Source organism: Miscanthus floridulus, chromosome 14, assembly GCF_019320115.1.
Source record: "Miscanthus floridulus cultivar M001 chromosome 14, ASM1932011v1, whole genome shotgun sequence".
Taxonomy (NCBI): domain Eukaryota; kingdom Viridiplantae; phylum Streptophyta; class Magnoliopsida; order Poales; family Poaceae; genus Miscanthus; species Miscanthus floridulus.
The window spans coordinates 20,533,774-20,553,829 of record NC_089593.1 but is presented as its reverse complement, the minus strand read 5'-3'; the positions used below and the strand labels follow the sequence as shown (position 1 = coordinate 20,553,829).

The 20,056-nt window shown below is 48.4% G+C and overlaps 1 protein-coding gene across 1 annotated transcript; it reads right to left on the bottom strand.

Moving 5' to 3' along the window:
- Nucleotides 1–298: 298 nt before the first annotated feature.
- Nucleotides 299–4,444, bottom strand: LOC136504564 (mRNA-decapping enzyme-like protein). The gene is made up of 8 exons (XM_066499505.1): nt 4,114–4,444; nt 3,972–4,012; nt 3,823–3,872; nt 2,391–2,535; nt 1,735–1,791; nt 1,501–1,624; nt 766–1,218; nt 299–690 (listed from the first exon to the last, which is right to left on the bottom strand). Exons 1-8 carry the CDS (start codon nt 4,297–4,299, stop codon nt 637–639), a joined length of 1,110 nt encoding a protein of 369 aa, XP_066355602.1. The 5' UTR covers nt 4,300–4,444; the 3' UTR covers nt 299–636.
- Between the last annotated feature and the right edge of the window lie 15,612 nt (nt 4,445–20,056).

The following is a 20,056-nucleotide window of genomic DNA, read 5'->3' as shown; positions in this document are numbered from 1 at the left end:
AGTTTACAGGATACATAAATGTTTTAACAAGAACAGCAATTTAGGCAGGGCCATCCGAGCTTGGTCAGATGACTCGTTACTCATTTCACTAATGATGATAAAGATGGCTCCACTCTCCGCTATTCTTACAAGTTTGGACATTTATGAAATGGAAGCTGAGCTAAAAAATACAACAAGGCTCCCTCCAATTTCCTGTTGATTTTAAAAACTCAAAAAAGAATTGTTGATATTTTGAAAATCTTCCAAGAAAAATGTCAAACGGCAGAGTCAATATGTCCAGGAACCACCAAGGTAAACCACACGAAAAATATGGCATTTAAATTCCCTGCACAGGTCCTGTTTTACAAAATCCAGATACCCCAGGGCGGGCATCGCGGAATCTAACATTCTTGGTAGTTGGTACTCAGTTACATAAATACTATATGACAATACAGTTATTTGGAAACCAGCAGGACAAATGCTTACAAGCACTGCTATAAGCACTCTACATTTGAGACAAGCTATACACAAGTTTTAAGAAATAAATCATACAAAACTCACAAGAACAAAAACAAGGGGGGCAATCTTTGTCGCGGCGAGCAGGTCCATAAGACTATCGTTGGTTTTTGATAAACTCCATACAGACTAGTGAGCAGTCTACATGTGCGCATTTTGCAACTCACGATATATCAAATCGATGAACTCGTCATTCTGTTGGACACAGCAAGAGTTAAATCATATAGCAAATAAATATTGTTAAATTGTACAGTTTTATGCGAGGCATACCTGAACAAGTCTCTGGAGGGCATCCTTAACTTTATCCCTCGAAATAACAAGTGCGTTGTGTGCAGGGGTCAGGGAAGGAGGTGGAGACGGTGGGGGGAAAGGTTGGAGTAAGGGAGTGCCATATGGAGGACGTTGAGCAGCTGTTGAAGTTGGATGAAGAGGCGTTGCTGTAGGCATCATGGATGAAGCCGGTGGTGCCACAGATGTTGAAGAAGGTGATGGAGGTGCAAAGAAAGCTGGTGTTTGAAGATTTGCAGAATGGCTGGCATGCAGATTTGTGTCATGGAGGGGAAGTGGTGGAGCTGATGACCCCCCTAAAGGATGAGGTATTTGATGTGTTGGAGTAGCAGATGGAACAATCAGCGGCACATGGGAAGATGCGACGGCCTCAGTCGATGGATGTGCTCTGGCAGCCATTTGTGCACTTGATACACTCCCAATGCTAGCAGCAGCCTGTGGATTGTTTAAAACAAAAAGGTAAGTAGGCATTACGCTATGGAAAAAAATAAAATAATAGCCCAAACTATATACAACCATGACAAGCAAGCAGCAGTCTAAACTATACTGGTAAACATGTATCAATCAGGATGAGGCAATGGCCATCATTTTGAGACTCCAGATACATGAAGAATATTTACTATTTGAACACAACTTAAGCTACTGCAAAATATATCAAATGAACTGAAAGGCATCATATAAGGAAACAGAGCTTCACGAGGCTGGAAGAGAACATACGTTGAAGTAATTAACCAGTGATTCTTCAGGTGCATCAGAAACTAGAGCAGGGGATGACAGCGGAGGTTCAAGGGGGGCATCTATAGCAGCAGATGTCGGAACAGCCTCCAGTTCTTCAAACTCACTGTTGCACATTAGAAGATACTACATAGGTGAATCCAATATATTGATCACAACAGAGCTTAGAACGTGGGAAAATATTGCCCAGTGGATCCAGAAACTAAACAAAAATACCTTTTTGTGGTAGGTACTTTTGGTTTTGGAGGCACTTTTGCATAAGCATTCAGTATTCTGCAAGAAAATGTATTGAACAAAATTTGAGCAAAAGGGAAAAGTTTCCATACCTACACAGGTCATATCAGAGTCTCCTATAATAACTCTGACCCTCATGTATCAAATGAGCATCATTCACTAGTAAAAAATCCCTAGCAATCGCATTTATTTTCTTTTCAAACCCCTCTGGTTTTCTTTTGAGATGGGCATACCACCTGCTCAGAGGATTGGAGGAAAACAGATAACTTGACTGGCATATAACAATATGCATTATTCTTGATTTACATATCAAATGTATTAACTCCCCTCTAAATGACTGGATAACCTTATTCACAAATCAGTTTTTTTAGAGGCTTAAGAGTTAAGATTGCAGTAAATGAAACTAAGTTACAAAATATCCCTATCCCAAGTTCGGTCCTACAACCTGTATATACACATCGTAGTTCCACCTAGAGAAACTGCCTTTTGTTGGCATTGTTCAGCCCTATACAACTTAAGATCCATCCATTTGTCGCACGATAACAGTCTATCCCCTTTCAAGTTAAAGTTCGCTTGAATTACACATAACAGCTCTATACCCACTAGCACAAGTGGAACAAGCAGGAGAGAAGCTTTACCTTCCAAAAAGGCTTGCGACAGCTTCACAGTCATGCTGGTTATAAAACCAAATACCATTTACTTCTTGGGCAGCATTTCGGTACAACAAATATGGTGGCTGAAGTTCATATTCAAAATCGCTTAATAGATCCTCCACCAGATTATCTGTTAAGAAGATACTAATAAGATTTTCAAAAGAGGAATCTGGCACAATGATCAGTTTGCCTCTAAATGTACCACTTTAACAGCACAATATGAAGATTGAAGAACTTAGGCTTTCACTCCTAGTGTAGTAGCTCCTACTGATGTGATCGAGATATGAGCGTGTGTCGCTGTATTAGCTTGTCAACGTGCTGGTTTCTTTTGTAACTGGTAACCCCAGCAGATGGTTGTATTCTGTTGCTTTCTTATAAGCAGAGGTAAAACTCCTTTAAAAAAAAAAGATTGAAGAACTTAGAAAAAAAAAAGGTGAGACGCTAAGCACTAACACACAAAGAATTAAATATCATAATCACAGATCTTCATTTTATCGTGCAGAATACACAGAGTGTGGATTAAAGAATATCAGCATTCTGCTACTCAGAGGTCAAAGCACCTAGATCCCAGTACTGTTTTCTTTTTGTTTTTGCCAAGAGTACACATCTCTGTGCTGAATGTTAACATCTCCTTGCAAAAAAGAAAGGAATTGGTGCACAGGTATCTGAGTTCTTATTGAAAAGTTTCTCAAATGGATCAACTTTTTTTAAAAAGAAAAGAGTTACTTGCCCTATTCATTGTTGTCCCTAGTGCCATTTTGTCGCCTTTCGTATTTGTACATATTTAACAGCACAAAATAAAGAACTAAGAAATAGAGCTGAGGTGGTAAGTACTAACCCACACAGAATTAAAGATTATACTCAAGGTCAAAGCACCTAGATCCCAGTACACAGTACCCTTTTCTTTTGTTTTTGCCAACAGTGCACATTTCTGTGCTGAATGTTTACTTCTACAAGCTAAAAAGGAATTGATGCGCTGGTATCTGCCTATCTGGAGTAGTTATTAAAAAAGTTCCTCAAATGGATCATTTTTTTAATTTTTTAAAGAGTTACTTGCCCTGCGTCATTTTGTCGCCTTTCCTATTTGTACATGTTAGTGGTAGCATCACGAGTGGTTTGTAAAACATTATGTTGGAAGATCCGATGTATAGTCAATAATACGAGAAGCTGCAGCAGTCAGCCAATCAACGAAACCTTACATTTCTGTATTGCAGCAAAATTATTTAGTCCGCTTTAACATTTAGAGTTCTTATTAGGATGCCCTGAAGGAATGCTTAATCGCGATCCGTACTCCATAGCCTAAAGGTCCCAATGCACTTGCGACGGATCCTACAAGCACAAAATGTACTAACCAGCACACAAGCTAACGACCAAAGCAACAGGCGAGCAAAATCAGTGCAGATCGCAATGTGCGTACCAGTGTTGCGCCTGTTCATGACAATGAACTGGAACCTCGGCTGGGAGTTCCTACATGCGATCCAACAGGTTCCAGAAGCAATTAGATCACAGACGCACCGATGGAAACCCTAGAGTAGAACCCTCGATTCCCAGATCCCCGTGACTCACCTCTTGACGACGAACAGCGACCCCTCCACGTCCTTGCGGCTCTGCACAGCGCAAGCAGAGGAAAACAAGCCCCGCATCAGATCGGAGTCGGATGGGATCACAGGGCGGGCAGAGGAGAGGAGGCGGAGAATCGCTGGCTCACCCACTGGTTGAGGTCGATGTTGAAGTCGTAGAGCGTGACGTGCGCGGCGGTGATGAGGATGTCCTCGACGGCGGGGTCCAGGCGCTGGAGGACTGTGAGGTTGAGCATGCGCGTGGCCTCGGCGTCCATCGCCAGGTTCGGGGTCACCTTCCCCCCGTTCGCCTGCGGCGGCGGTGGCGGCGGCATCGCTGGACTGGGCTCGGTCTCCGCGTGTTGGGAATTGGGGTGGATCTGAGAGTTGGTCTAGCTCTAGCAGCGAGAGAGGAACTGGGGGAGTGAGCAGAGAGACAGCACAGGAGAGGAGGAGGAGATGTTTCCGGAACAAAATTTACAGCACCGTACACGGGACACCTCAGTCCTCACCCCTCGTGCGTGGATCCTGGATAGACGTGGTAATGGATTAGTAAAAATCCAACTAAATTAAACGGAAAAAATTCAAGTCTAATCTAACTCAATACAAAATAACTAATGTCCAATCCGACCTTAATTTAATTGCGTTTGAGTCCAAATTCATCTAATATATCCAATAATAACAAAATTAGTGTAAGTAGATATTAATCCTATGTCAAAAGGTAGACGCTGTAACTAAAAAAACCGTGTCCACAACTTAAATTTTAGCAAAATTGACTACAAACTTGCTGGAGATCACTCAATACGATTGCTTCCTACTCTATGCAAACTAGCAAACATGTCCATGTTTGCAGCGGGGCTCAGTATATATATTGGATGCGGATTGTTCTAACTCATATGAACACGGGGCATGGGTTTAAAAAATACACAAGATACGTATGTAGGACGGGACCCCATTCGTATTGGAATTGGACTCTATATCCATCATAATTAGACGTGAGTTATTCTAACTCTTATGAGTATAGGGTCATGAGCTCGGTGCTCGGATTTTATACAAAACAAGGGGGGGGGGGGGGGGTGAGTGCAGTTTGGAAAATAAAAAATGATTATTTTTTTGCCATTAGATATCTATAAACCTGTACACAATTAGGCTAGGCATAGTAGTGACTATTAGGATATGATTGTCTTTTATTGAACTTTGTCTAGCGTCTTTATTATTGAAGAATAAATTTTTATAGGCTATTCACTTCCTCTAACTATCTAAATATTTTCAATTAGAAAGTTTCTTTACTATGTATGGAATTAGTTTTGAGCTTCGTCTCTTAGCATGGCCCCTCTATATCTTATGGCAACATCCGTCACTGCAACAATCTAGTGAATCAGATCTTTACACGTGAATCAGTGAATAGCACAATGTTTTATAATCAATTTACGTATAAACAATCTCTCAATCAGCATATAATTAGCATGCCACGTTAGCACCATTTATATATTAATATGTAAGTTTAGGGACCTAAATGGCATCATGGTAACTTAAATATCAAAATTCGAGAGTTAGAGACCCAAAGGACATTATAGTAAAAGTTTAGGGATCCGTAAAGCAAAATTTAGGAGTTAGTGGCCCATATGACACCACTGTGCAAGGTTAGGGAGCACTTGTGAATTTTACTCTTTGAAATATTACTTCTAGACTCTAGGCATAAAGTCACCGACCAACTCAAACTAGACGTAGGGCATGTTGCCTGAACCAATATAAACCATGTATCATTGAGTGCTAGGCCACCTCCGATCACAACATACGACAAAACTATAAATATTTACTTGTTGGTCACTTTCTGCACCGACAGTTGGCGTCATCCGTGGGGAAGACACTGTACGTTCAACACTTTTTCGTCATCGGATGGCCCACTTTTCCGCCACCTTCGCCATGGCGGGCTCAGACGATACGACTCGCTTCGGCTCACTGGAGTTTCCTGCACTCCCACCTGTCGGGATGTGGGTTCCATCTATCTCCGAGCCATTCCAGGCCTTCCTCTTTGGAAGCCTGGACTTCGTCGCCGACTGGCTCGGCGTACTACACCTTCGCGAGGAGGCACTCATTCCAGCGCCCATCGGAGGGGCACCCTCCATCGGCTTCGGAACGCATGACGACTTCAACGACGAGGCATCTGCGCTTCATTCCGAGCAAATTCTCTGCTCAAACCCCGCTGTGAGTAATGTACATATTGTTATTTACTTGCTATTCTCTATCTTTCACCGATTATCCAGAGGGACCCCGTTGTCCCCGCCGCGATCGCCATACTACCGGTTCCCCTAAGGCCTCGCGTCTCCCGCGGACGCGTACGCCCGGGGGCTTCAAAGGATGCCGGCGCCGCCCCCTCTCATATCCGAATTCATGGGGATGACGAGCTATGCTCCCACCTATTTCCTCGACCTCATGGATGACGATGTTGAGAGTGACGGCTCTAGCATCGGCGACATGGCGCCTAACCACCATCCGTCCCGAAAGTGCGCTATGGCGGACGTTCCGGGACAGCCACCGGTGGTGATGGGGTCCTTGTAGACTCACATCACTCCGAACCCTCGTGTGGAGACTTCTGATCTCACACGGGAGCACGGCGAGGAGCTACGACAACAGCGACTGAACCAGCCACAGACTGCGCCAGTGCGCTCGGCGCACCACACTGCGCCCCGTGCGCATAAACCGGCGAGCAGCGCCCGGGGTCGTGCCCGTTGGGTCCAGCGCAACACCATGGACAAGGGGAATGATCCCCCATAGTTCACTTTGGCCAATCTGAACATCAACGCTGCGGCAATGCTTCTGTGCGGCCTTCCCGAGCCAAACGACCCCTAGGAACAGGCGATCCACCGGAACCTCCGGGCACTAGTGGAGACCATCGCCGTTCAATAGGCGGAGAGCTCTGCATCGTGACACCGACTCACAGCCTCTCTCCCCACCACGGGAGTGGGGACGCACTAGATGAATCGGTCCACACGCTCACCGCCATAGCCGCTAAGCGCGGCATAGGAGGCCACATCTCCGCCTCATCATGGCTTAGCGACCGCTTCGCACTGACCACCTGCACACGAGCGGCTCAAGCCGAACCAAGACGTTCATAGCAGCGACCGGAGTCCCAGCCCGAATGGCCCGGGACCATGGGCCTTTGTCCAACGCATCCGATGAGCGCCGCTCCTGCAGCGCTCCAACGAACGCCGAGGCAAAGGCAAGGCCAAGCGCTAGGATCAGGACGAGGACCCCTCCACGCAGAGAGGGAAAAAGAATAGAAAAGATCATCGTCGACTGACCAACTCCGCGTTGGTCGCCACGGCTGATCACATGAGCAAGCAGCCCTAGCAGGACCTTCTGGGCCACTTCCACGAGCTCATGGAGAGCCCGTGCACCAACCACGACTACCCCGTCAAACACCTCTACAAGGACTGCGAGCTCCTCAAGCGCCTTCTGCGACAGGCCGGCGGACCGAAGGAAGAAAAAGGCGAAGAAGAAGCGGCCAAGAAAGGGGTTGTTGTGGGCAAGGATCCGGACGACTGAAGGACGAGGTGATCCGACCGAACGTCTACTGACTGAAGGACGACAACGACAATGTTCTCACCAGCGCTTGGAACAGCTATGTCATTTCTTCCCCTAAAATTCAGTCTTACCATTGTTTACTTAACATTTGCTCCTACAAAAGCGCCCTGACCCAAACATTTTTAGCCCAGGTCGCTCGGGGGCTCCACGAGGGTGCACTACTACCTCTTTTTTTTGTTTATTATCATATGGTGAAACTCCTTCCTACCCGAACAAAAGGGTAGTTCATTCCTTTAAATTGCCTTACGTAGCTTTGCTTTAAAATATCCTGACCTATCGCACCCCACCTCTACCTACGGTTACGAGCAGCTGAGCTTCACGGGCCACGCCCAGACTCCTAAGGTTGCAGCCTACGGGACGAATGGGCATGTACGAAAAAGAAAGAATAAAAAACAAAATTATGCTAAGATAAAACTAAGGAACGAAAGGGACAAGCTTCCCCAAACGGAGTGACTCAATCACAAAAAACAAAATCGATTGTAGTCATTAAGTACACAAGAATGTTTATGCGGGGGCTCCCCCATGAACTTAACTTTTTGCATCTACTAAACTACTTATACTTTACAAGCTATTGGGGCGGCTCGATGGCATCTGCTGCCGGTGCAACCAACGAAGGCGTGGGCTGCTCACTCCTCGATGGGACGACATTCGGCTCGGTTGAAGGTGGGGCGATGTCCACTTCTGACCTAGGCTCCGTGCCATCCACAGGCTAGGCGACGTCCCCCCGACGTGCGCTTCCGGCCATGTCCTCACGGTGGGCATGCATCACCCACTGCACAGAGACTTGCTCTGCCACCAACCTTGCATGCGACAGCAAGCTCTCCCAGAGCGATTGGATGTCCTCCGTGCTCAAGCCATCGGCATACCCGCTGTAGATAGTGGTGAAGTCTACGTTTGGGTGGTACATCGCCACTGAAGTCAACACCCCTAATGCTCCATAGAACAGCCCATGTGTGATGAGGGCCCGGACCTCATTCGGGACCTCTGCCAGCTGGATGGCGGGCGCTTTAGTACTTGGCACCGACCCGAAGACTTCCGAGACGATGAGCTAGGCAACATTACGGATCTGGTCAAGTTCCCCCTTGAGAGCACGTCGCCCTTCAAGAGACTTGGCTAGTGCCTCTACATTCCAGCCAAAAGTCGCCTTGACCATCTCCAGGTCCCGCTCCAATGACTTCACCTTTCCGCTTAGCTCTAGAAGAAGGGCGACAAGCTCAGAAACAAGTTGAAGGAAGAAACCAATACGACAAAAAATAGAAAAGGTACGTGCCGAGGCAGAAGTTCTCGAGGACGGAGAATTTCTCCGCCTGGCGGGCCACCTGCTCGTGCAGCCGGGCGTTCGCCTCCTCCATCCCCATCACCCAGCCCTGAAGCACGAGCACTTCTTGGTCTGCCTCCGACTGGGCCTTTCACTCTGACTCCAGGGCCTTTTGCGATGACTCCAGGGCATTCCGCTCTGACTCCAGGGCATTCCACTCCGACTCAAGGGTCTCCAGGGATTTTTGGAATGACGCCTCGGTGTCCGCTAGGGATTTCCAAAGCCTCGCCTTGGTCTCTGCTTGGCGGGCCTTCACCACCTCAAGCCCTCGCTCGGCGGCGGTCACCCGCTCTACTGCACGTTGCTCCTCCACCCGCACCGTGGTCACTTCGGCCACCAGGTCCTGGGACTCATGGCAGGTGGACTCCAACTGATGCTCAAGCTCGGCCATCTGGGCATGCTCCATCTGGAGGAAACAGGACTTGCAGGACGACATCTCCTTAAGACCCTATGAAAATGAAAAAACAAGCATACTGAGGCAACCAACAAGAGACTAAGAGATCAAGGACAAACACGGGAAACTCACCTCCACGGCGAGCTACAGGTCAACCTTAACCAACTGCTAGGCGGACTTAACCCGCTTCTGGGTGTCCTCGAGCTTCACCGACAGCTTGGCGAGATTGGACTCCATGGCGAGTCATTTCCCCCTAAGGATGTCCTAGAGCTGACACTCCTGGGAATCCCGAAGGACGAATTGCGCCTTTGATGGGTCCTCAAGGCCAGGTGAAAGGTCCTAATGGCTAGAGGGGGTGAATAGCCTAATAAAAATTTCTATAACAACACTTAACAAACCAATTAGATAATTATGAGGCGAAGCAAGTGTTACGCTAGTCTACTAAAATTGCAAGCCACCTACCACAATTCTAGTTTATATAGTTTCTATCTATACAATAGCTATGGCACTACACTAAGTTAGTGTGCTCTCAAAGACTAACTAAAGAGCTACACTAACCAAACTAATAAGCTCTCACAACTAGCTACACTAAAGAGCTTGGTAACTAGTTTGCGATAATGTAAAGGGAGAGAGTAAGATAGTTATACCACCGTGTCGAGGAGTGAATCAATCAATCACAAGAATCAATATCAATGAAGACCAATCACCTCGGAATCAAATGATGAACACAATGATTTTTTACTGAGGTTCACTTGCTTGCCGGCAAGGTAGTCCTTGTTGTGGCGATTCACTCACTTGGAGGTTCACGCGCTAATTGGCATCACACGCCAAACCCTCAATAGGGTGCCGCACAACCAACACAATATGAGAATCACACAAGCCACGAGCAATTCACTAGAGTACCTTTTGACTCTCCACCGGGGAAAGGTCAAGAACCCCTCATAATTACCACGATCGGAGCCGGAGACAATCACCAACCTTAGCTCGACGATACTCGCTGCTCCAAGCCGTCTAGGTGGCAGCAACCACCAAGAGTAACAAATGAATCCTACAGCGAAACACGAACACCAAGTGCCTCTAGATGCAAACACTCAAGCAATGCACTTGTATTCTCTCCGAATCTCACAAAGATGATGAATCAATGATGGAGATGAGTGGGAGGGCTTTGGCTAAGCTCACAAGGTTGCTATGTCAATGCAAATGGCTAAGAGTGTGAGCTTGAGCCGGCCATGGGGCTTAAATAGAAGCCCCCATGAAATAGAGTCATTGTACCCCTTCACTAGGCACAACATGGGGTGACCGGACGCTCTGGTCATATCGACCGGACGCTGGACCTCAACATCCGGTCACGCGATGCATGCCACGTGTTCCCTCTCTTCAAATACTAAGCGCTTGATCTCAATGGTCATGTGATGACCGGATGCAGCAGCTCAAAGTGACCAGACGCTGAACCCCAGCGTCCGATCGTTTCCAGTAAGCATCCAGAAATGATTTTTCATGACTAGACGCGTCCGGTCATGCTCGACCGGACTCACCCAGTGTCCGATCACTTGGCGTTTCCCCTATGCATGACCATGTCAGTGTGATCAGACGCAGCTAGCCAGTGTTCGGTCATTTCAGCACCAGCGTTCGGTCGACGACCGACGCTACGCTTCTTCTGCTGCTACTGACCGAACACGTCGGTCCTTCAGAGATCAGCGTCCGGTCACTTACAGTGACCACATTCACCTAAGTTTAGGGCATCGGTGGCACCGTCGGACTGTTCGCACTCTATGGGTGGACACTCCGCCAGTGAAGTTCCTAACCCTTGCTCAACTGTGCCAACCACCAAGTGTATCACCTTGTGCACATGTGTTAGCATATTTTTTCACAAACATTTTTAAGGGTGTTAGCACTCCACTAGATCCTAAATGCATATGCAATGAGTTAGGGTATCTAGTGGCACTTTGATAACCGCATCTTGATACGAGTTTCATCCCTCTTAATAGTACGGCTATCTATCCTAAATGTGATCACACTCTCTAAGTGTCTTGATCACCAAAACAAAATAGCTCCTACCATTTATACCTTTGCCTTGAGCCTTTTGTTTTTCTCTTTCTTCTTTTCAAGTCCAAGCACTTGATCATCACCATGGCATCACCATCATCATGTCATGATCTTTATTTGCTTCACCACTTGGAATGTGCTACCTATCTCATGATCACTTGATAAACTAGGCTAGCACTTTGGGTTTCATCAATTCACCAAAACCAAACTAGAGCTTTCACCGGGCCACTCCAGATCACCCTTCGACAGCCCACATGAGGGCCCAGCCTCTGACTGAACCACCACCAGCTCCCGTGATGGCACCGGTAGCTCCACCACATCATCCGCTTCGTCGTCGGATGGGATCTCCACAACCTCAGTTGTGCAGGCTGCTGAAGGGTGTTCCGACTCCATCCCGGTCGAGTCTCCCCCCAGCGCCTTCAGCTCCAACCGCGAGGGTGAGCTGTGCAGCCCTCTGCCTAGTGAGGCAGGGGGCTCAGTCTCCTTCTCCTCTTCCACCACAGCTAGTGGAGGAGAGGCCGCGAGGGACACCACCAGCGAAGTCTCCGCCGTCACCATCGGGATCGCCGCCAGCATCATCGTCGCCGCTACCGTCATACTAGCAACCAACCTAGGGAGCACCACCCCCGGAAGGGAAGGACTCGCCACCCCCACCCTATTCCCCCGCCGCTCACTGTGGTGCGCTGTAGGGTGGGCCTCCAAACCTCTAGCACAGGAGTTAGGGCGATGCTCAACCCCATCATCATCTGGCCACTGACAAAAAGTACAGGTCAGTCATACTCCAAAAAGACTCAACCACAAAAGATCAAAAAGAAATGAAGAAAAACATACCGGGAGGTAAGCGTCATGACTCTAAAACCAAGACCCGGCGTCGATGGGTCCGCAGGGCGAGGACCACTCCTAGGCTATGACCTATGCCCCCTCACTTCAGCCAGGGGCAGAGTCATCCCCACCAGCTCTTGCTCGGCCTGCGGGTCACCGCGACCTTTAGCTCAGGATGCGCCGACCGTAGCAGCAGGCGGGACATCCTCCCGCTGCGAGTCACACGTTGGCATTGGTCCCGGCGATGCACGGGTGCAAGCCCGCTCCTCTGACCACCTGGCCTGCTTGTTCACGCCTGTAGTAGGTGGGGACGAGACTGGCGACGCCACTGAGGGGCGCGGTGACCACGTTCGCTTCGCCTCTCGTTCACCGACGGCGTCCGCGCTCGTAGCATGCTTCCTCGGCACGGGAACCTTGGAATGCCTCTCCGCCTCCTGCTCATCACCAGCAGACATCGCCGCAGGGTCACGATGCTCCACCGAGGTCACAACGACCTTCTAACTTTCCTCCTCCTCAGAGAAAATCATGTCATCCACCTCTGTGGGATCCTCTAACTCGAGCTCTGACTTGACATCGCTCCTTCTTTCCCCGACCTTCATGTGTCGGGCGACCTCCTTCTCCTTCTCATACTTTCACCAACACTCCTCGGCTTTCTTCTTCTTCTTGGCATTCGCCGCCTCCTTCTGGATGGCCCACCGAGCCACGCCCTCCGGCCCCTTCAGAAGGTGTGTCCAGAACTTGTAAGCTTCAAGTCCCTACAAAATAGGCAACTCAAAATAAAAAAGTAGTAAAACAAAGGGGAAAAGAACACAGAGTAAGGAGAGGGGAGCATACCTATTTGGACACCACCGAGGCATTGACAGGTCCGGGCTTTCCATCGACCCTCTCTTTGGGCTTCAACTACAGCACCCAATTGAGGTGACTCTAGACCTCGTCATTTGGCAGCTCCTCTGGCGACACACGATTAGGGTCCAACAGGCCGCCATACCTTCACATCGGCCATGCCCTCTCCACCAATGGAGCGACCCAGTGGTGATAGAGGGTGTGGAACACCCACGCCCCGTCAAGACCGCGCCGCACAAGCTTCTGGAGCTCTGCCTTGATGATCTCCACCTTCATCTTCTCCCAACGGGAAAGGCCCCACGACCAACTATCCCGCCTCTAAGGCCTCCTGCTAGTGAACACTGAGAACGGCGCCTCCACTGGGTTCCTGATATAAAACTACTCCCCATGCCACCCCCAGTTGGAATCGTAGGGGATGTACATGGGATACGAGCCCTCCGCGCTTGGTTTTCTCTATAGGGCAAAGCCTCCCACCGGCATGACCTCATGTGGATTCCCCACCAGCAAAGGTCGCCCAGAGAACAGCCGCCGGAAGAAGTCATCGTAGACGGTGATGAAGCCGGCAATATGCAGCACCCCCGTCGGATTGAGGTGTTGTAGCTCTAGACCCCACTCATTGAGGAGCCCATGCAGGAACTAGTGTGTGGGGTATCCTAACTCATTCTCATGGAAGGCAAGAAAGGAAACCACCTCATTGGGATGAGGTTGTGGGAACTCCTCCCCCCTGGGAGCCCTCCAAAGCGCCACCTCCTTCGATGGTAGAAACCCCTTCATGGCGAAGACCTTTAGCACCGACTCCCTCATAGTGGATGACCTCCAAAATGACATTTCGCTCTAGGTTCGCGAAAGGATTTGTGAGTTTTTTCTTCTCCCTCGCTCTCTCCCTTTTCTTTCCTAGGAACCGCCACGACTCTCACAAATGCTCTTGGCAAGAAGGAAAATGAGAGGAGGTGGCAGATGAGGAATAGGTGAAGGAACAGGGCAAAAACCTTCTCTCTTCTCCTACTTAAGGAAAAGGGCGCAGCAGTTGGGGAAGGCGCGCCGATTGGGAAAATCAAAACAATGGAGCGAAAAACCCTCTCCCTTCCCCATTTAATGCAGATGGGATACGATGGGACGTGCCCTGATCGATGAGACGCACCCTGCCCAATGGAATGGCCCCTAGTCAGACAGGACGTGCCCTGGGTATGGCCCACCACTACCGTACACCAGGCGCAAGAACAAAAGTGCCACCGCACGTAGGCGGCTCTCCGCTTCCCCAGGCAGGACTTGAAAAAACCCAAAACACGGGATCTTCGCCAGGAGAAACCATCGGGCTTCCTAAAGTCGATCGAATGGCTCAGGAAAAATACCGAGAGACAGGTTAGGAGCAAAGGGATGCCCCATGTAGGACATGCTGACTCCATCACGAACGACGAGCACGGGTCTCGGTCAGACATTTCTGACTAGAGCTCTTCAAACCCCGTCACTTGAGTCATCAAGGTAACACTACCGACCCCCCTATTTCTTTATAATTATTTCATACATCCATACAAGCATTCATTCCATACGCCCGTGCCCCCTAGACAATTTAGGCCCTGAACCGTGTGGGGTCTCGGGAACTAAGCCATCGCACGTGCAGCGAAATGCATCACAACGCTCTATGTTGCATCACAAATCGGTAGTTGCCTCATTCGACATGAGCAACGACCGATAGGGGTTCGAAGGCCGACCCATGAAGGGCTTGAGGCCACCCCACGTCAAACAGAGCCAGGGGAGAAAACGCAGATGAGCCATGTGCGGCCCTCACCCAGTCCACCCCAAAGCAGACAGGGTCATCTCAACCTTCTCGTTCGATCCTAAACCTCTACCAAGCCCATAGAATCTCCATCAAGGGAGGCCAGCAGGCCACCCAGGTCAGTCTTTAGAACAACCTAGGCATCTACCGGGTTGTAGGTAAAGGAGCAGTGGAATGTCACAAGAGGGCTATGCTGACCCCATCATGAACGATGGACCCAGATTCCACTCGATCATACCCATTAGCGAGCTCACCGAGCGCGTCACTCGAGCTTGAGCGATCGAGGCAAGTGACAAAACTCAGCCCCTCCGGTTGTGAGAAACCGAGGACGGGGTAACGCACACAACTCAAAACTGACCCCTACCAAAGCCCAATGGGGCTCGAGGGCTCAAGACATCCAAACGCCTAGGTCTGTGACCCCGAACTCACCCCATCCCTCGGCTACGCTTCAACTACACACCAAACGCCTGGGTCTACGACCCCAAACTCGCCCCATCCATCGGCTACGCCTCGACTCCACACCAAATGCCTAGGTCTACGACCCCAAACTCGCCCCATCCCTTGGCTATGCTTCAACTACACACCAAACGCCTGGGTCTGCAACCCTAAACTCGCCCCATCCATCGGCTACGCCTTGACTGCACACCAAAAATGCCTGGGTCTGTGATCCCAAACTTGCCCTATTAGGATCCACGAGCTCTGGCTCGCTCGATCCCTAAACTAACTAACTAACTAACTGCCTCAGCTACACGGGCTGCACCGAGGCTAGGATCCATGACTTTGACTTGCCCGATCCCACGGCGCACACCGATGCCAGGACCCATGAGCTTCATCTCGTCCGATCCCTAAACTAACTACCTCGCCCGATCCCATGGCGCACATCGACGCTAGGATCCATGAGCTCTACCTTGCCTGATCCAAAAATTGAATGCCTCAGCTACGCAATGATGCCTTGGTTGATGACTCTGTCTCGACTGAAAAACATGCACACACGCCCGCTAACAAAAACCCCCAAGATGATTCTGCCCAAATCGCCTGGGGGCTCGGGGACTACACCTGCGGGTGCGCTCGCGCCTACCATTGACAAAACAAACTTCCCCTGCTGGCAACACGAAACCCCCTCGGACAATTCTACCCAAATCGCCTAGGGGCTCGAGGGCTACACCCGTGGGTGCGCTCGCGTGCACCCACCGTGAAGACAAAAATACCCCAGATGATTCTACCCAAATCGCCCGAGGGCTCGGGGGCTCCTGTCGGGTTCATAAACCCGAGTCCCTCATGGACCAACTTCCCAACAAAGGCTCAGCCCAGCAGGCAATGTTACAAACAATGCGCAACTCATAGGTCAGCCCAATTACCTATACGACAGGCCAGAAGGACGATCCAATCACCGCCCAGAAGGTCTAGCCAAGGAGGAACGGCGCCCTTTTCTGACTCCGACCCACCTCTTCGACCGGAGCACTCGCTTCGGTCTCTAGCCCGCCTCCAGATGGCCTCTCCGACTGGAAGGCTTGGCCAAAACACTACTTCTGACTTTGACCCGCGTCTTCGACCGGGGATGCGCCAAACTGCTGCTCACTGCTCTTCTCCGACTGGCGCAATCAGAGTCGACTAGGACCAACCGACCGGGGATGCCCACTCGGTAAGGACCAGGAAACAGACGGAGAAAGTAAGGCAGGGTGCATAAGTCAAACCACAATACCAGGGACCGTACTCTGTACACCTACAGAAATAGTACTCTGCAACCTCCCTAGCACAACAGAGATGAAGCGGTGTTGTAGGCGCCGACATTTTTCCTATAGTATTGTGGGCGCCATTGACTCCCATACAGTAAGGCCCCCTGAAAGCATCTAAGCCCCTAGTTGGGTTTCGGTGATTAATGACAATACGTGATTACTATAACTAACGTGTGTTTTGCAGAGGCAATTAAGTTAGGCCATGGTAATGGAGATCGATTGGGCTATTATGGTGGTCATGCCCCTACGATGGAAATTGTTTCGGTTTTCAAAGGATGGACGACAAGGTTAAGGATGGACTAGTTCTAAGTGTCGTTTGGTGTTGAAGAGACACTTAGAGTAGTTTAGGACTTTGTTTTTCCTTTGGCCGTACTATTAAGGGGGGTATGGAAGGGTGGCTTGACCCGGGTGAGTCTAGTGGGTTAGGTGTGGTGCACACTTTGCTAAACCTAGCACTAGGTAGCTCCTAAAAGCCCTTAGATCCTTTGGAGCAAACTTCATTCTTGTATGTTCGAAAGTTCGAAGTGAATGGAGAGTCAAATACTGACTAGACACTAGCTTCGGTGTGATCGGACATTGGCGCAGAGTCTGGTTAGTTCATTTGATCAAGGTGAAGTCGTCTGGAAGTGACCAGACGCTGAGAGGTGAAGTGACCGAATGCTGAGGGCCAGCGTTCGGTCGACTCCAGTAAGGTTCCAGAGAGGGAAAATCACGACCAGACGCTGTTCAGTGTCCGGTCACTATTTGATCACTGGAATTTGGGGTGAACTGACTGGCGTGTCCGGTCAACATGACCGGAGCGTCCGGTCACCCCGTAGAGGCAGATAACGGTTCGTTTTTTAGCCTATGTTATAAATACTTCCTCCATTCGTGTGGGGGTACTTTTGCTCATTTCAACAGCTGAGAAACACCTTTGAGTGTGCCAAGAAGAGCAAGATCCTAGTGTGGTGATTGAGATTTGAGAATCCCAAAGAGAGCCCTCATTAGTGAGATCAAGAGTAGCAAAGTGTGCATCCACCCTTCTCATTAGGCTTGTTGTGGTCTAAGTGAGAGTTCATGCTTGTTACTCTTGGTGATCGCCATCACCTAGACATCTTGGTGGTGATTGGGAGCTTGGTGATCATCCGACGGAGCTTGTGGATGACCCAACTCAAGTTGTGAGTGGTTGTAGGTGATTCACCGCGACAGAGTGTCAAAGAATCAACCCATAGAGAGCACTTGATCCTTGCGCGGATCAAGGGGGAGCTACACCCTTGCGCAGGTGCTCCAACGAGGACTAATGGGGAGTGGTGACTCTCCGATACCTTAGCAAAACATCGCCGCGTTCCTCCTTCTCTCTTTACTTTGAGCATTTACTTTGAGCCTTTACTTTGAGCAATTCAATACTTGTCTTTACATTCATAGAATTGCCATGCGAGAGTAGGATTGGAACTTAGGTTGCAAGACTTTTTATGTGGTAGAACATTATAAACACTTTCTAGGCATAAGGGGTTAATTGGGCTAACCGTTAGATTTAATTATTGTAAAGAAATTTAGAATTAGCCCAATTCACACCCCCTCTTGAGCATCTTGATCCTTTCAATTGGTATTAGAGCCTCGTGCTCATATATTTAGGCTTAACCGCCTAGAGAAAGATGTCTCACGGGGATGGACCTCCTCCTATCTTTGAGGGGGTGATTTTCCATATTGGAAAATTCGCATGGAGGCGTACTTAAAAGCTCTAGATGTTGGAATACTTAGAGCCACCTCATAAGGCTTCCCAAAACCTCGGGATGCTAGTAACCTAAAAGGCGATGAGGTGAATTATGAGAAATGGAATGCAAAGGCACGAAACACCATCTTTAGAGGCCTTTGCAAAGATGTGTTTAACCGAGTGAGGAAGCACAAATACACCCATGCTCTATGGTCGGACGTTTGTGCGCTCCATGAGAGAACGAAGAGTGAGCGTGAGGAATGCTATCATCTTGTCGTAAAAAAGCTTAACTCCTTTGAGAAGCTTCCTAAAGAATGTGCTAATGAAATGTATTCACGCTTGAATGTTCTTGTAGGGAAAGTCAATGGGCTTAGACTCACTCAAATGCAACCATCCGATGTTGTAAGAAAGATCTTGAGTGTCCTCCCCATTGATAAATATGGGCATATCGTGACCGTGCTTCATCAAGATGATCTTTCCACCGCTACACCGACACAAATCTTAGGAAAGATCAATGCTCATGAGATGTACATGCACATCACACCTCAAGATGGCTCATCCTCTACAAAGAAAAAAGAAAAGGACTTAGCATTCAAAGCTAGCCAAGAGAAGGGCAAAGCAAGACTTGAGTATGAGAGCTCAAGTGATGATGAAGTTGATGATGCAAGTCTTGCTCTCATGGTGAGAAAAACCACCAAGATGCTAAAGAAGCTCAACAAGAATGGCATCAAGTTCGATAGCAAGAAGAAGAAGTTCTTCACTAGCTCTAAAAGGAAGCCAATCTCCGAGATGGATTGCTACAATTGTGGAGAACTTGGTCATCTAGCACACCAATGCACCAAGTCCAAGAAAGACAAGTTCAAGAACAAGTACAAGGGCAAGAAAGATGACTCAAGTAATGAAGAAGAAGATGAGAAGAAGAAAAACAAGGCATACAAGAAGAGAGATGGCAAGAAGAAATACTTTCACAAGAAGAAGAAGAGTGGAAAGGCATACATCGTCGGTGATTAGCTCACGAACATTGATTCATCTAGTGGCTCATCCGATGATGATAGTGACAACGAGAAGGTGGCCGTAATTGTTATTGACTCTTCATCATCTTTACCGCCACCACCGCCATCATCCTCTACACACCTATGCCTTATGGCCAAGGATGAACGCAAGGTATCAAATGATGATGATAGTAGTGGTGATGAACATGCTAGTAATGATGATAGCGATAGTGATGATGATGAATATGAATCACCTTCTTATGATGATCTTGCTAGATTGCTAAAACAATACACTAAGATCATTATAAAGACTAGAGCTAAGAATGAAAAGCTAGAAGCTAAGAATGATTCACTTTTAGCAAAATGTGATATGGCGGAAAAGGCTAGTATTGAGCTTAGAGAAGCAAATGATGCTATATCATCCAAACTCAAGGAGCTCAAATCTTCTAAGAAAGAGCTTAGAGATAAACATGATAAACTTGAGAGGATACACAATGAGCTCATCACTAGCCATAACAAGCTAAAAGAAGAATATACAACTCTAAAGATCAATCATGATAATCTTGTTATTGCTCAAGAATTTTTATCCAATGAGCCACATGATGCTACTAATGATGTTGTTATGATTGATATAGCTACATCATGTGATGATTTGATCATTGAGAGCATTGAGCAAAGTTCTAGTAGCAAGGGCAAGCAAGTGGTTGAGGCCAATGATTATGATAAGTTTGTCAAGCTCAAGAATGACAATGAAAAGCTCAAGAAAGATCTTGAAGAGATCAAAAGCCACAACACTATTGTGCAAGAAACTCTTGATCATGATGGTGACTTATCCTTAAGAATGAGAAGCTCAAAGAAGAGAACAAGAAGCTCAAGGAAGAGA